The sequence below is a fragment of the Eptatretus burgeri genome, chromosome 4, assembly GCF_056783735.1.
Source record: "Eptatretus burgeri isolate ZD-2024b chromosome 4, Ebu_testis_v1, whole genome shotgun sequence".
NCBI classification, from domain to species: domain Eukaryota; kingdom Metazoa; phylum Chordata; class Myxini; order Myxiniformes; family Myxinidae; genus Eptatretus; species Eptatretus burgeri.
The window spans coordinates 113,095,158-113,113,423 of NC_140964.1; the positions used below are offsets into that span (position 1 = coordinate 113,095,158).

General features: G+C 40.8%; 1 protein-coding gene across 8 annotated transcripts in view; it reads right to left on the reverse strand.

Annotated features, from left to right (window-relative positions):
- Positions 1-18,266, reverse strand: part of LRP1 (LDL receptor related protein 1) — a 583,330-nt gene that overhangs the window by 318,459 nt on the left and 246,605 nt on the right. For all 8 annotated transcript variants that reach the window (XM_085879746.1, XM_085879744.1, XM_085879750.1 and 5 more), the window contains one exon: positions 5,927-6,064. In XM_085879746.1, the coding sequence (XP_085735872.1) occupies positions 5,927-6,064 (138 nt within the window). The remainder of the gene's footprint in view (positions 1-5,926; positions 6,065-18,266) is intronic.

An 18,266-nucleotide genomic window follows, 5' to 3' on the forward strand; every position in this document is an offset into this window, starting at 1 on the left:
CAAGGGATCCACACATTGAGGTGGTTTGGAAAGCAACTCAAACAACCACCGCACATGTAGAACAAAGAGTGCTATCAAGAAAACTGACAGCCGTGGGAAACACCTGCAATGCTAAACCTGGGAAAAGTTCCAAGGTGCACAGTACAAACAGCATTATAAAATGATTGGCTATGATGTATTCCATTGACTGTACTTGCTCGACTTCTATGAAATGTGATATCCCATATTAAAACCATAGGAATAACAAAACAAAATAGTAAATGCCTCCCTCTCAACGAGGATCACTAATGAGATTGAAGACTGTAGGTACAACATCAGGATGTCTCTCAAGGGTCCCTGAGGAGACAATTATCTGTGTACTTTGTCAGGACACCCTTGGTACAATTTTCATGTCATGATTTCACTGGTGATGATGATAGGAGCTCTGGATACGCTCGTTGTTTCCCACAATTGAGAATGTTTTGTTTTTAAGAAATTACAATGCATCGTGAATCACCAAGTGTAGCCTCATGTCTTGCATTATATAGCAGGGGTGGGCAAAATAAGACCCAGGGGCTGGATCCGGCCAATATATTACTTCTGTCCGGCCTGCCATGACTTCCAGACCAGATTATATTCTTCCGCCCTTAAACCAGAAACCAGATCATTACGTTTTGATCAAAATGATTATTCAGGAGTAGTCAAAGCAATAACATTTGGATGGCATTTTATTCACTTTATCGGTGAATGTTGTATAGAAGGAAAACAATACAGCCGTTCATGGATCATGAATTCAAAACTTATTTCGATGGGAAGGTAATTTAATTACAAAACAGATATGTGGCCTACGATGACAACCCAAAATTCGTATGTGGCCCACCAACAAAAATTATTGCCCACCCCTGCTACAGAGAATATACATGGGTGTTGCCTTTTCAGAACACTTCCTGATCTATAACCGATGTCACAGCCTCACAAGACACGATGAATCTTTGCTTTCTAATGCAACATCAGACGAGATATCATCGATACAGATTTGAACCCAAGACTTCAAAGCTTCTGAAGTTGATTGTATTAGAAGTGAAAAATGTCAAGTTATGACATACAGTATGTACTTTAAAACAGGAAAATATGAAATGATTCCACAACGTTGAGTTTTATGAGCAATTGTGTCTTCACAAAATACAAAACGATAACGTATTCAAATCATAAGTACTTCCAGATACAAAAGTTTGTACGCAGTGTTCTTGCACTGAATATAACATCTTAAAAAAAGGTTGGTTTGTTTCCTGTTTGTAACAAAGTAAAATGTGAAAGAAATCACGTGACCACGAGCAAACAACTGGCTGATGAGTGGGAAAAGTTACCCTGGTTGAGTGAAGTGACAGGTCCCTGGGGCACGAATGGCTGCGGTATATGTGACTGAAAATCCTGTTCACTTGGAATGTTTCTCTTTTCCCGAAGAGGAAATTCACTTTGTAAACTATTGCACATATAAACGGAAACAAACGTGTTCATGTCACTGGTTTTTGAGCCGATTAATCATAAAATACTTCTGATAAATTGCATGAAAATCAAAGCTAACCATCACAATTTCAACCGCATTCCCCCCCCACAACCGATGAGTCACATGACGTCAAAACACCTCCTCCCAAACACTTCTTACTCCAAGTGAATAAAACTTATATAATATATGTTTCCTTACAAGGAACTTCAATGCAGGACCAGGCCATCAGCCCATTCAAAGCCTGTGCTCGTATTGCCAACATCTAGGTTGTTTGTCCATGCTCTATCCTTTTAAATGCTAAGCATCAAGCGAGGAAGCAGCACATGCCATTTTTTGACATCTTTGGTTCGACTCAGGTAGGGGTTCGAACCACCAACCTACCAGACTCAGAGCGGTCACTTGAACCATTACAATCTGGTGCAGAAGCTATGGATTCAGGTTTCATGAAACAAGACTTTTTTCAAATGACATTTATTACCAAGGATGGAGAGTAAGGTGGGGCAAGAATGATCGGGTAAGATGCCCCCCCTATGCATGCAACCTCCTTGGTCCTGGATCTCTGTTCAGTACCTTGAATGTCGGCATCAGAGAGCTCTCTGACTGACCACATTGCGGGCCATTTCAAATGAAAAAGGTTCAGTGTACTGAATAAAATGCTTGAGGACGATATCTTGTGTAACTTTTCATGGTTGCTTTATGCAGCTTTCATCGGCTAGAAGAGCATGGGAGGAGTTGATATGTACACTCGGTGTACAAAACATTAGTTAGGAACACCTTCCTAATATTGAGTTGCACCTCCTTTTGCCCTCAGAACAGCCTCAATTCCTCGGGACATGAACTCTACAAGGTGTCGAAAGTGTTCCACAGGGATGTTGGCCCATGTTGACTCCAATGCTTCCCACAGTTCTGTCCAGTTCACTGGTAGTGGATCTCTACTCCGAATAGCTCGTTCCATCTCATCCCACAGATGCTCAATTGGATTGAGATCCGGTGAATGGGCAGGCCACTGCAGGAAGCTGAATTCACTGTCATGTTTGTGGAACCATTCCTGGACAATCCTAGCCTTGTGGCATGGGGCATGATCCTGCTGAAGAAATCCATTCGCAGATGGATACGCTGCTGCCACGAAAGGATGCACCTGATTCGCAATGATGTTCAGATATCCTGTGGCATTCAAACGTTGCTCCACCTTAAACAACGGGCACAATGTGTCCCATGAAAACACTCCCCACACCATCACACCACCACCACCAGCCTGCAATGTTTACACACACCATGATGGATACATGTACTCATGTGGTTTTCTCTCCACCCTCGTCCTCCCATCAGCATGAAACAGCAAGGAACCAGGATTCATTAGACCAGGCAATGTTTTTCCAATCCTGCAGTGACCAGTGTTTTCGTTCCTGAGCCCACTGCAACCGCAGGTTCTTGTTTTTGGATGAAAGAAGTGGAACTCTGTACGGTCATTGGCAGCCACATATTTATGTGTATGCATATATATATATATATATATATATATATATATATATATATATATATATATATATATATATATATATATATATATATATATATATATATATATATTTGTGAGCTCGCGGGAAGGACAAAGTGCATCCACATAGATCAACACTAGTTGTGCCTCATAATTATGTTTAGTAATGAAGATATACCGTATTCATGTGGATACATATGCATTGCGAATGCAAGTTAGCTTCAGTCCATGTTTCTTTCCTTTATACATTCTAGACTCAAACCATTTCCCACCAGCAACACACATGCACACATATAACACCATCCCCGGGTCCTTCACTTACGCGGAAAAGTTGGGGCAATTGGCTTGAGAGGAGGGTGAGGAGGAACTTCATGGTCAACCTACCCCAAAAGGAAGCTATCCATCCAAAGTGACAGCAAAGTGCCAAGTTCTCGCCCCTCGCCCTTTCCCGGAAAAATCCCCACAAAGGCCCCACTTTGCCAATCAGACTCCATTGCTTGCCAGAGGGATGGGAACCAGCCCATCACCAACAGGGAGGCTCCGACCACCATCGTGAGCCCTGCACCAATGGGGCCTCCAAGCCGCGAGATGAAACAGGGGGGTTGTGGGGAAGGGGGGAAGGGGGAAGGAAGAGATGCTGGGAAGGAAATGGAAGATAAAGCACTTCTTCATTCGCAAATAACTTCTTCACTTGCTCGCTTGCTCATTCTGAACTCACTTCAGACGCTTTCTTTCCAACCCTCTCTCTGACTTTCCTTTCCGACCTTCGCTTCAGCAGTTTCGAAATTTCTTTCCAGACTTCAGGCTCCTTCACTTTCTGACGTTCTTTCTACTTCACTAACTTTTCGACTCGTTCTTCATAAGAGCATTTTCACCTCACACAAGGACACACATAAAAGCCAGCACACCTTTGCAACAGCCCATCTGGTACCACACTGCCCAGTCACAGCAAAGTTGCCCACCTCACCTCGCATCACCGGCCATTATCCCCCTCGAGCCGTACAGTCCATCACATTCAGCCAGAGACCATTGGGCACCCCAGATGACCAGGACGTGAGTGGACCAGAGGGCAAAACCCAGGAGAGAGTGTGCTGGAGGTGAGCCGGAACCACTGAACCATTGGGCGGCCACAATCAGCTGGGTTATGGAAGGTGTGTTGGGGCACGTAGACAACCCCTCACTACTTCTTTCTCACCGCTACCACTTCTCACCGCTCTTCCCTCACTTTCATTTATTTGGGTGTCTGGCGCCTTTGGTTAGAGTGCTAAGTGATTGATTTAAGACATCCGATGCCAGGTTTGTCACGTAGGGAACAAGGGAAAATGTACACGTGCCTGTAAATGTTTATATTGCATTGCATCGCCTATTCCTGTTTTCCCACCAATTCCTTGTTTGAATCCGAACCGCCCTTTCTCCCTCCAATTTCTGCCCTGCTTGTAAGAAACACTGAAAGATTTCGCATTTAGTCTTGACTTATCCTGTTCAGGTTTTGGTCTGAGATCGCACTTCTGAGGATAATTAACCCAAGCGGTTGATTGGCCTTTGATAGACGACAGGGTGTTGCACAAAACATTGGCTCGTCTGGTCAATTAACATCCATTTCACAACCTCCGGCACAATTTGACATGTACTTCAATCATCTTGCTGGTACGGTGTAAACCGACACTGGGCGTGAAGATCGGACCAAAGGTGAATGTTGTCGACGCTGTCCAGGGATATTTTTTATGGACAAATCGGCCTTTCGGAGTTATCCAGGCCATGTCCAAAACGATATTATATAACATATATATATATATATATATATATATATATATATGATACGTATACACACACACACACACACACACACACACACACACACACACACACACACACACACACACACGGTGGTTGGGGTGGGGGGGGATGGGGGGAAGGAAGGGAGGAAAGCATAAAGTATCTCGGCCAACCTTACTCTCCTCAAACATAATAAACACAACAATAATAAAATTGATAAACTTGAGCAACTCAATCGCTCAGAGGGAAAGTTCTGAGCTACTTATACCGCCCACCGTGAAATGTTGGTGAAACATCGGGCGGCGGAGGTTGGATTTGTCTGAAAAGAGGGCAAAATAGAGCTATTTCTAATTGTGTGTTACTCCTTGAAGATGTGTCTTAAATCTACTTTAATCCAGACGTTCATGTTGATTTTAAAGATTACTGGGAGGGACAATAAAGTGTCTGACGATATAGAATCAGAAAGGTGAAATTAAAATGTAAAATAACCAATCAGCAGCTTTTCAAACGCAGCACAGGAAGCGTCCATGGTAAATGAGAGATAGACGAATGCACGGACAGACACCACACTTCGCATTATATAAGAGATTTAATCTTAAAATGATCCTTCCTAGTTTATCATCTTATCTTGTAGTCATTCTTATACATTCATTTCATCTTTAAACCTCCTCTTCAAGTTAATCTCATCGTAAAAGTTTCCTCTCTCAATTAATTTAACCTCAAAAACTCAAGTTCAGCTCACCTTAAAAGACTCCCTATTTTACTCACCTCCTAAACACCGTTTTTTCAGTTCATTTGGTCTTCAAAATTTGATGTTATTGTCAATTATTATTTAAACACAAGGAATAATTTCAGTTTTTGAACTAAAGGTGGTTACGTGATTACTGACTACAATTTCATAGTCTTTTCAGAGTGTTATATTGGCCATAATGCATTGTAACTTGTAAACATGCTACACATGTCCGGCTTGTTTAATCATCACACCAAAGCAAAGCAAAGGCTTGCATTCATGGTTTAAGAAAAGTCTGAACAGAAAGTGTACCAAGCAAAAGAGAAGGCCAGATAATTCTGCCGTTTATATCATGACATAATTGAGGACTCCATTCACTATACCCTCACTCACTTTGCACGTGAAAAACAGGAGCCTTTCATTGTCCCAGCCTTACCTCTGCAGTGTGGTCCCTCATCAAAGCCATCAGAGCAATCCCAATTGGCATCACAGAGCTTGCTCATGTGCAGACACTTCTCAGAACCCAAGCAGTGGATATGATTTACGGGGCACTTTGTCTCGTTTTTCTTGATACCTGCAAAACACAGGAGAAGCAATACCACGCACTCAGACCCGTATGTCACATGGCAGACACATTGTTACATCAATAAGCATTGTTCGATCATCATCCATATCGTGTCAAATAGTGTGCGAATGACAGCGACCAAGGACTCATTTTCTTTCATTTTCGACAGACTTTTCCAATTGTCAGATTTCCTCATTTTTGCCTTCAAATTGGACATTTGTTTTACATGACTTATTTGTTCAATAATTGATCATATTTTTTGATGATGTAGTTTATCCATTTTCCCACTTTTTTTCGACATCTACTGACATGTCTGCTTTGAGTAAAGGCAGTCTATAGGATCCAAAATAATTTCCTTATATTTCAGGGTGACAAAATTGTTAATTTTCCTATAATCTAATCAAACACAAGGAATGTTTTACATTTGAATTACACAATAGGTGTTCCTGTTGAATGGTTTGGTAACTCTTGAGCCTGCATAAAATAGTTTTCACTGACTGCTCAACACTACCGCAAAAAGGTACCCTTTTCAGGTAGCATCATGACAAAATGTCCCGTCCCATAAGTTGTACAGTCCCTCAAAGGGTTACAGGGCTAACACTAAAGTGTCATAAGAATGCTGGTGACCATGGCACTGCTCCATGCAAGTTAAACACACGTGGGACACTTACACCTTCCCGTGACACAAACAATGACACTAACTCTTGGCATCTTTCTATCTCTACCTAATTCCTAATTCCTGACTCTTTACTCTTATTCACACTTCAGTCTCCATCATTCACTTCCTTTGCAATTCACATCATCTTTCTTCCATGTTAAATTCATCCATTGCACAGTTGATTCTTCCCCCTCCTTTGTCTCTCCCCCTCTCTCTCTGCTCTCTTTCCAGAGATTGAACCAAAAATTTGCAAAGGCTGTAATGATGATGGTGTGCTTTTCAGGAGTCGTTATTCTTCTCAAACCACAATTGAAAGGAGCGAAACAGATGAATCAGTGTGAACAACATGAAGGACTTGGGTTCTATTTCATATGCATATCTTTTTTCATATGCATATGGTTTTTATGCAAATCTTTAGTTTTGCGAGTAAATAAACATTTATGCAATTTGATTGTATGTATATTAATTGAAAGGTTTCATTTTCAAAATGCAAAGAGTAGTCTGGATCTGTGCACAATTTGTTTGGATAACATCTGAGAAAACGAGACAGCGAGAGACAGCAAGAGACAGCGAGAGACAGCGAGAGACAGCGAGAGACAGCGAGATTGAGATTGAGAGAGAGATTGTGAGAGAGAGAGAGATTGTGAGAGAGATTGAGAGAGAGATTGAGAGAGAGATTGAGAGAGAGATTGAGAGAGAGATTGAGAGATTGAGAGAGAGATTGAGAGATTGAGAGATTGAGAGATTGAGAGATTGAGAGATTGAGAGAGATTGAGAGATTGAGAGATTGAGAGATTGAGAGATTGAGAGATTGAGAGATTGAGAGAGATTGAGAGAGATTGAGAGAGATTGAGAGAGATTGAGAGAGATTGAGAGAGATTGAGAGAGATTGAGAGAGATTGAGAGAGATTGAGAGAGAGAGAGAGAGAGAGAGAGAGAGAGAGAGAGAGAGAGAGAGAGAGAGAGAGAGAGAGAGAGAGAGAGAGAGAGAGAGAGAGAGAGAGAGAGAGAGAGAGAGAGAGAGAGAGAGAGAGAGAGAGAGAGAGAGAGAGAGAGAGAGAGAGAGAGAGAGAGAGAGAGAGAGAGAGAGAGAGAGAGAGAGAGAGAGAGAGAGAGAGAGAGAGAGAGAGAGAGAGAGAGAGAGAGAGAGAGAGAGAGAGAGAGAGAGAGAGAGAGAGAGAGAGAGAGAGACACACCAATGTCATCCAGTACACAAAGCAGGAACCATTCCCAACCAATCTCCACAGCACTGTGCAAGTACTGCATTCACGTGAACACATTGCACAGGAGGTCTGGACCAATTAAGCAGCTAACAAGAATCAACATATTTGTAAAGTTGCTAGCTTAATTAGCATTCGCTCAACATCCAATTATGTGTTTTAAAATATATATATATATATATATATATATATATATATATATATATATATATATATATATATATATATATATATATATATATATATATATATATATATATATATATATATATATATATATATATATATATATCATTCCAACACTGACGTACGAACTGACTCACTGACTGACTGACATAAAACTTTGGTACCTTCCGAGTGACGTAGAAAGCTGAAATTTTGTGTGCCGACGGGCATCGAAGCTGATACACCAGGAAAAATCACAGAACCATCGGAAAGCATCCGTAAATGAAAATAAAAATAAATTAAATAATAAATGAAAAAAAAGAATATTTAAATAAATGAAAATAAATAAATGAAAAAGAAAATAAAAAATAAATGCAGGTGAGCAACCCGAGACAATGTGGAAGCATGGTAATTTTGCATGCCGACGGATATTGGAGCCGATACACCGGGAAAAATCACAAAACTATCGGAATGCGTCCGAAAATGAAAATATAAATAAATGAAAAGAAATAATGAAAATAAATAAATGTAAAAAAATAAGAAATGCAATTCAGCAAACCGAGACAATAGGGAAGCACGGTTCATTGTTGCTTACAATGTGTAAGCATACCCTGCTAGTATATATAATACTTTCCACTGTACAGTCAGCACTGGGATGATTGCACAAAAGTCAATCAATAAATTAATTACAATGCCAGGTGGAAATTCTGATAGTAATTCAATAAAGCTCTGATGAAACACAATGGAGCACTTTTAAATACATACGCAAGTTACTCGTTATGCCACCAAGCAAGCCAAACATTGCAAATGTGTGGTCACTCTGCACAAGGAAGAGAATTGATATTACAGCAATGCTCTAAGCCAGTGAGCTGAGCATGGCTGCAGTGGAAAGCCAGGACTGAACAATGCACAAACAATAGTGTTTTGCACAAATGAGTAACATGGGCAACCAGACATGATCAATGCACCCCTCGGTCTGTGACTGAACAGTTTGCAGGTTGCGAGGGCAATCACACTCTCAGATGTCAGCTTAATGCTGGGAATTGTGAGCACGAGTGACAAGATGATTTCCAAGCCTCGTGCAAGTCTGAAGATTTACAAAACGTCCCATACGATGTCTGCTACACTCACATTCCAATGAACCCACGATGCATTTGTTGGCTACTCTCTGCACAATAATGAATTGTACAACGGAAGTAACTTTCATTTTAATTGCATCAATGAACTCTCTGAAGATCCAGACATCAATGAAAGGCAAGGTTCATTCATAAAAATCACAATGTATGTCGTGACAGAGGCATAGTCCAAATGGAGGTGAGATTATGAATATTCCTACAACAACAAAGCAAAATAAAATCATCGTTTTATGATTTGGAACACACTAAGGTGAAAGTTTCGTTTCACTATAAGAATGTGTGTTAAAATAGAATTTTGGTGATAATGCACAAATTAAGTTATTGATCTACGTGAAACCAAAATAAAATAATTGCACTTTGTAGCTTTCAAGAAACTCGAGAAAACTGCCAATTAGAAGAGGAAGAAGAAATGCTTGTGGAAAAGAGAAGCATGATGAATCATAATAATAACTTTGTCGAAAGGTTTTGATGTACCGTGCTTCCCCACCCAGCCTTGTGGAGACAGTGAGTCCCACCCTGTCTTCGATGCTATCCAATTCCAAGCGCCAATGGGACATTTCTTTCCAATAATCAATCTTCCAGCGGTACCGGTAGAGAAACATAAAGCTGGAGTCAAACCGAGAGAGACAAACCAAAGCAGAACGACAGTATTGTAAAAAAAATAAAGAAAAATGGGCGAGAAGGCTGAAAGTCTGCTGACAACATGAAAAGTCATTGCACACATGAAGGAAAGCCATTTATTTTCGCTTCAGCTATGGTCCTGCGTAATTGCAGGAGGAATGATAATGCAGTTCTTCCTGACTGCCTCGGTTGTCATCATCAGGGCTCTGCCTGCAGCAATGAGGTGACATGCGGTTTGATCATCCACTGAGTCTCATGTCAACTGAAATGGGTTCGAGGGAGTGGGGGAGCATTGTCACTTCATTCAAGAAAAACTTGAATAAGCCAGGAGTCATTTAAATATTTTTCAACAATAGTTATTCTTTTTCCCATTTTCCACTTCCCAGCACATAGCAAAAGTCCTGCTTGGTTGTTCCAGAGTTAAGTTTACCAGGAAAATTATTTTGAGTCCCCCATTGCAATTTCGTTTTTGGACTGTTACATGTTGTGTTGATTCTTGTCCCCACGTGTTGCATATATTTTCAATCATTGCTCCATTTGTTTTCTTCCTTGTTTTTCTTGTTTGTCCGAGCAATATTTCAAGCCATCCTTTGAGTAAAGAAGCTGAAATTTGGGCACAATAGTGAACAAATGTTTTGGCAAAAACGGTATTTTTATACTTTTTGATTAATCAATTAATTGATAAATTACTTAATTATTATCGATTTGTTAATTCCTTATTTATTTTCTTTCTCATCTGGGCAATTATAATCTCAGGCACCTTTTGAGCTGGGAAGCTGATATTTGGACACAACAGTGACCAAGTTATTTGGCTATAAAGGGTATTTTTGTTGTATTGATTAATCAATTCATCAATTAATTATTCAATTTTTCGATTAGTGAATTAATTAATTTTCAAAAAGTTACACATCGGATGATACATTGGTGGTTTGGGTTGTGCTATTAGCGAATTGATTAAGAAATTAATTATTTTACGATCATCATTTATTATTTTAATTACACAATTAATCAATTAATCCAGCGTTTCTCAACCTTTTTACCCTTGTGGAACCCTTGAAATAGTTTTCATGTCTCAGGGAACCCCTGCATAAAAATTATTATATACCATTATTAATATCTAGCTCTTTTATATTTTTATCGTAGTTCACATGGTAAATATAATATATTTTTTCAGATACCTGGTTTAAGGAAAAAATGACCCCCTTTTTGTCAAATTTATTGGCAATGAGACAGACCACGTCATCATTGGTGACGTCATCATGTACAGGCCGTGTGCAGTGTTCAATGATGAGTCGTTATTCCGGGCGTCCATCGCGCTTCGTGGTTGTTATAATTGTAAATAATATAAGAGGTTGAAGCCTCTATTATAATAACCAAGGAGTTTCCAACAATATGCCATACGTGTATAGTAAAATTGCCAATATTAAATCAAACAAAAACTACTCAAAAATACATTAGCCTATTTATTACTGTTTCTCGCGGAACCCCTAGTGACCTCTTGCGGAACCCTTGGGTTCTGGGGAACCCCGGTTGAGAAACACTGAAATAATCAATCAATTTTTGTAGACTGCTCCCTCCCAATTCAATTCTTCCCCTCCATCCCTTTCATCTCATCAAATGGCACCACAGACAACCGCCTCCACATATCAGAAGGCTGAATACCTCAATTCTGTGTTTGCTTCAAAATCGAGTGTCCCCAAATTCTCACTCTTTGTACTCACCCAAACCTGTCATATCCAACTGCTCCTGGAGAAGGGGGTTTAGTTGCTAGCAACCCTCATCTCCAATTCTGCAACTGGACCATACAGTATCAGCTCACATTTCCTAAAAACCTGCTCTGCTGCTCTTACACGTCCTCTCTCTGCCATTTTCACAATCAAATTTGCCTGAGATCATCTTCCATCTCCTTGGAAATCAGCCAACATCACTGCTTTACATTAAAAAGGTGTAAAAATCGATCTGCTTAACCACAGACCTATTAGCATACTTCCACTAATCAGCAAGGTCATGGAATCCATTATTGCAGTTGATAAGAAAGTTTTCCTTTTCTCCAATGGCCTCATCTTAGATCACCAATTTGGTTTCAGACTCGGTCACTCCACCTTGTATATGCTGCATATACTCTCCCAACAATGGATGGAGGCCATCCATGTCAGACAAAAGATCAAGACAGTCTCTCTGGACATACAGGTAGTGGACAAAAAAATGGAAACACCAAAGTAAAGTCACTTTAGAGGGCGTTGAGCCAATACATGTGGCCAGTACGGCCTGTATGTACCATGGCATAGAATCCATCAGCATCTGGAATTCTGCATGAGGGATGCAGCACCATTCTTCCACAAGAAAGTCAATTAACTCACACCTGTTTGATGGAGATGGAAAATGCTGTCTCAGGTGTCATTCAGGATTATTCCATAAATGCTCAATTTGGTTCAGATCTGGTGACTGAGAAGGCCACGGCATATGGATAAGAGCAGTGCCATGCTCATCAAACCATTGGGGGAACCCACGTGCTCTGTGGATGGGGGCATTGTCATCTTGGAAGACACTACTCCCAGCAGGAAAGAAATGCTGCAACATGGGGAGAAATGATCACTCAGTCCCATTACGTAGTGATTGATGTTGACCTTGCTTTCAAGGGAATGACTGCAATCAAACCATGCCAAGAAAATGCACCCCATGACATTACAGAACCAACAGAACCCTTCACTGTTGGAACCAAACACTCAGGGTTGTAGAGTTCTTTAGGTTGGCACCACACATGCACTCGTCCAATTGTCGAGAACATGGTGAAGGATGATTCATCTGACGACATCAAATTTCTCCACTGCTCGGTAGTCCATTGCCTGTGCTCTTTGATGACTGGACTCACAAAAGTGCATTGCCAGATGTGATGAGCGGTTTGTGCAGTGAAACCCGACTATGGTATCCTGCTCTGTGGAGTTCTTGACGGACCATTTTTTGTGAAACTGGCTGCTCGTGCCCCAGATTGAAATTTACAGTCAATTGATCTGCAGTTGCTCGCCTACTGTGCCTTGCATTTCTAATTAATGCGCAGATATCGCTATCCTGGAGTATGCGTTTCCGCTCCCTGTTTACCTTTGTTGATAATGTGTTTCCCTCGGAGTTCCATGCCGACATCACCTGAGACACCGTTGCTCATGAAACATCAGCAAGTTGAGCTGTCTTTGTCACTGAAGCTCTTGCCAAACGTGCTCCAACAATCACCCCTCTTTCAAAGTCACTGAGGTCTCTTTCAGCCATGCTAGCCATAATTATAGGCAACCAGACATGTGCAGCATCTTTAAACATGACCCGAAGAATGCTGGATGTTATTTGCTTAATTAACACATGGAACACACCGATGTGGAAGCCATTCCTTTCGATAAACTTGGTGTCTCTCATTTACCTGGTGTTTCCAATTTTTTTGTCCACTACCTGTACCCCATGCTTTTGATACAGTTTGGCATTCTAACTTGCTGTCCAAACTCATTCAAGACCAACTCCACACATGGCTTAATGACTTCCTCTCCTCTCATATCCAACATGTAACACACAACGGAATACTTTCATCTCTTCTCTCCATTAAGGCTGGAGTACCCCAAGGCAATGTTCTGGACCCAGTCCTATTCCTGTTCATCAATGTTCTCTCTGACTCTCTAGAAAATCCTCTTTATTTATTTGCTGATGACTCCACCCTCTGTCATGACATCCCTCATCCTTCGGACAAGCACACTGCTGCCTCTTCCCTCTCTTCAGTCCTTGACAAAATCAAAAGCTTGTCAAATACTTTGTATGGAATATGTCTTTCAAACCGAACAAATCTCACACTTTCACTATCTCTCTCTCTGAAAGGGACATATGGCGAACCTTCTCATCTACTTTCTTAACATTTCTGATCTTGAGGAAGTTCAGTCACTCAAACTCCTGGCTCTCACCATCAGCCATGATCTTTCTTTGGCAAACCACATTTCAAATTTGACCACCAAAGCCAGTCGCCGACTCAGACAAAGTCCTACAAAGTCCTTTCTTGGCACACGAGAACTCCTATCCACCTTCATGTCCTTATTCACAGCTTGTTGGAGTACTGCTATTCCCTCTGTGCTGGTGCGGACCACAACTTGCTCAGGCCATGGAAACCAAGGCCTTCAAGACCAATGGAATGTCCCGTGGTGAAGCTGTCTATGAGTCAATCACTTTCCCATCGCAGACAGGTCGGTCGTCTCTCTCTATCTTCTTCCACCTCTTTTGTAGTGCACCCTCTTCTCTGACTGTGTACTTTGCCCCCCCCCCCGCCCCACCCCTAGGTTTCTGCATGGAGCATGCAACCCACTATAAACCCCCTTCTGGTGAAACTCTCAGAAACCCAGGATCACTGCTCACCTCCACTCGTTCATTCCTTTGTTTTCCCACCTGTGCAATCAACTTCCAGATCCTCTTCAATCTCATTCTTCCCTTCAGGTCTTCAAAACCACTGTTCACCACCATCTCAGATCATCCTCCATCCAAAACCATGATCTTTTCCAGCCTGATCAGGCAGAAAGCTTGAGGCAATAATGTTTAGGGACCTTCGTGGTTTTGAATTCCTTGAATTCTGCAAAGGAGTGTGAAGGTACAAAAACACTATTTTGGGGCTTTCCTGGTATTTTGGACCTTCCTAGTACTGTGCATCGATGGTTTTTGGACATCCATCAATAAACAGTCCAACAATGACTCATTATGCAATGAAATGAGACATACTATATGCAGATGATGGTCAGCAGGCTGCCTCGGAGTTTGATGATTTCAAGGTACTGCTTGCCCTTACGTGGCAAACTGAGGGTTTTCCATACTTGTGAAAGTTGCTATCTGTTGAATGAAAAATAGGCATCTTTGCTGACTGTAGCCAGGTCTGCATTGTTATGTGGAGTCGGATTACTCGAGATATCCAATCTGAGGACCATTCCGTATGAGAGCAGGCGAACAACACATGGCCAGCAACAAAATAGGAAAGTCTTGGTTTAATATTCACACGTTTCGAGGAGCAGTTTGATAAGAGTGTGGGAAGGTTTTTAAATTAAAATACATGGACCTCGCAAGCAGTTTACTTATTTACTCCTTTTATTAAACAGGTAAGGTAATATCGAACACTCTTTTTAACTTAGATATTTTATTTTGAAACTCCCACTAAAGCAGCCTATAATGTCCTGCTCGGTCAATATACATAAACTACTGGCCACAAGGTTTTATGAAGAGCTATGCACAAAAGCAGCCTCAACAACTGTAGTGGAGATTGGCTGGGAAGATATAAATCAACCCCATACAGTGTCGACTTATCACCTTGTGGTTTCCATTTCTTTGGACCACTCAAAGAACATCCTCGGGTGACATCAGGTTTACGAAAAAAAGAAGTATTAAAAACATATGTTCTGAAATGGATGTGTACCCGTCCAAAAGATTTCGTAGCAGGTGGCATCAAGGCGCTGCCACGCCATTGGGACATGTGTATTCATGCAGCAAATGGATACCTTGAGAAACAGGTGATATTTGATGAACTTCTCTGTGCTTTGATTTTTTTTTTCCAAGTGTAAAAAGTCCATGTCCACCTTGAAATACCTCACATACAATAAAATGTTATAGTGAACGACGTAATATCATGTAGCTTGCAGCATCAAGCTCGCTATCAAATAAGCGCTCATATCATAGGGTGTAACAGGTGCTACAACACACAATGCCTGTGTACAGCATACTACACACCATTATGATATTACAATCAGCCTCTTACTCACAAAGCCATTCTGTACCTTCATAATGTGGAAAATACATTAAAAATTGTAATTTACAATAAATAAAGGACAGGAAGGTTATGTTCTGCCCGATATGTACACAATAACAGATACAACAAAACAGTAAAGTGCCTTCTATGTGAGTTTTCTCTCTCGCAGTAATGACCCTTACAGCTTGTAAGCAAAGACAATCCTGCTGTGTAGTGTATCATTATGATGACCAAGGCCAAGCATTCACGCGGATTCATTATGTGGATGCACCAAGCATTTATTGTCGCAATAACTACCCATTGGAACTAAATTCCCCGATATGTAATAAGGAAAAATTTGCTTTCTCTGCGAGCTCATAATGACATAAATCTGTTTCAGCATAAATCTTTGGAGTGCCAAGCAAATGTGGAACATTGAAAACGTTAATTGCAGATCAGAGCAAAACAACCTTTTGCGACACGCTGCACGTGCATCCTTTCAATGTAAAACTGTTCATTGTGCTGTCTCCGCCAAATATGTCATGCCAATGATGGAAGAACCGCTGGAACTGAAACCTGGGATTAAAATCCCTTTTCTTGTTGTGGTCGAAATGGAATGTGGTCTCTTTTCTTTCTTTCCGTTTTTTAAACAGTGTCTAATCTCTAATGTATCAAATGTTATCAGTGTTTGTGTAAATGTGTAAAATATATATATATATATATATATATATATATATATATATATATATATATATATATATATATATATATATATATATATATATATATATACTAATGAAAGGCAATGTAATCAGTGTATATTCAGGAGTGCAAATTAACATTTTTATCCACCGGCCAGAAGGGCCGGTAACTAGAAAAAGTTATCGGCCCAGCAGAATTTCTACCGGCCCGATAAAATAAAGACAAAAGTCACAAATTTGATATTAAACACTTAATATACTCACATGAGTGAGTTTGATGAGTGAGGTTGGTTGGATGAGTGAGTTTGATGAGTGAGGTTGGTTGGATGAGCGAGTTTGATAGATGAGGTTGGTTGGATGAGTTAATTTGATGAGTGAGATTGGTTGGATGAGTGAGTTTAATGGAGGAGGTTTGCAGAATGAGTGAGTTTGATGGAGGAGGTTGGATGGATGAGTGAGTTGGATGGATGGATGAGTGAGTTTGCTGAGTGGGGTGGGGGTGGGGGGATGATGCAGGGAGGAGGAGGTTGTGGGTGATTGGGGGGACCTTTTTTGTGTGGGTGATGGGGGCAGGTGGGTTGTGAGTAGTGCTGGGGGGAGGATTTTTGTGGGTGATGGGGTGGTTGTGGGGGTGGTTGTGGCTGATGGATGATGGGGGGGGGTTGTGGGTTGTGGGTGATGGACGATGAGGTAGAGGGAGGGGGGTTTGGGTGATGGACAATGGTGGGGATACTACTCGGTCCACCCAACATCACATATAAACTCACTCATTAACCCAACCTCACCCATCAAACTCACTCATTCACACAACCTCACCCATAAAACTCACTCATTAACCTAAAAGCCTCATCAAACTCACTCATTCACCTAACCTCACCTATGAAACTCACTCATTCACCCAAATTCACTCATTTAACCAACCTGGGCATAGTGTTGGGCACCGATAACCAAAAAGTTAACTTTGATAACGATAATCCGATAACCCCAATTTTTAAGTCTGATAACGATAATCCGGTAATTACAATACAAAGTTATCGGAAGTTAACGATAATCCGATAACGATAACTACTTTTTAACAAGGATTCAAAAAAACAAGGAAAAACCTTCAAAACCCATAGAAAAGGCTTATTTATGCTCAACCCAAGAATAAAACTAGAGGGGGAGCACTCAGAAGAGTGCAAAACCTCCGCTGCCAATACTGCTGGGTCACTCAAGTGAACCTGATATCCTATTCATTCAATTTGACGTCAACAGTGCTCATAGAGTTATAGTTTGCAACTTTCCCTTTTACTTTTAACTTTTACATACTCAATTAATTCGTCATAACTAGATTCCTTGAGACAGAAATTGATTTTACGTGGGTATATCCACCTGAAGTTCCAAAATCAGCTGCAATTATAATTTTGGCATGTTTTTTGTTGGAAATCACTTAAAACATGTAGAAATGAAAAAAAAAATCGAAATTTTGTTGAAAAAAAATTTGCAAATTTTTTTTTCTCTCACAATTTTTTTTTGGGGGGGGGGGGGTTGGAAATCACTTAAAACATGTAGAAATAGAAAAAAAAAATTCAAATATTTTTTCAAATTGGCCGCCATAGCGGCCATATTGGATTTTGGACCAAGTCCAAAATCTAATGGGATGATCCTTGGACCATACCTAATCCCCCCACAAAGTTTCGTCGAAATCCGTCGAGGAGTTTTTCCGTAATATTGTTCACAAACAAACAAACAAACAGAAAGGGGTGAAAACAGTAACCTCCGTCCATCTTCGATGGCGGAGGTTAATAAGCATTTTGCGTCTTTTTAGCGTCTATGAGTCGTCACACACAGCACACACAGCACGTTTAACCGGACGGAGTCCAACATGCACTGGGAGGTTAACGGGACGGGTCAAGGACACAATGTGAATCCAACAAACAAATGAATGTCCATTTCTTTCCGAAACAGCAATGGGAATAGGTCTGCGGAACGCAGCG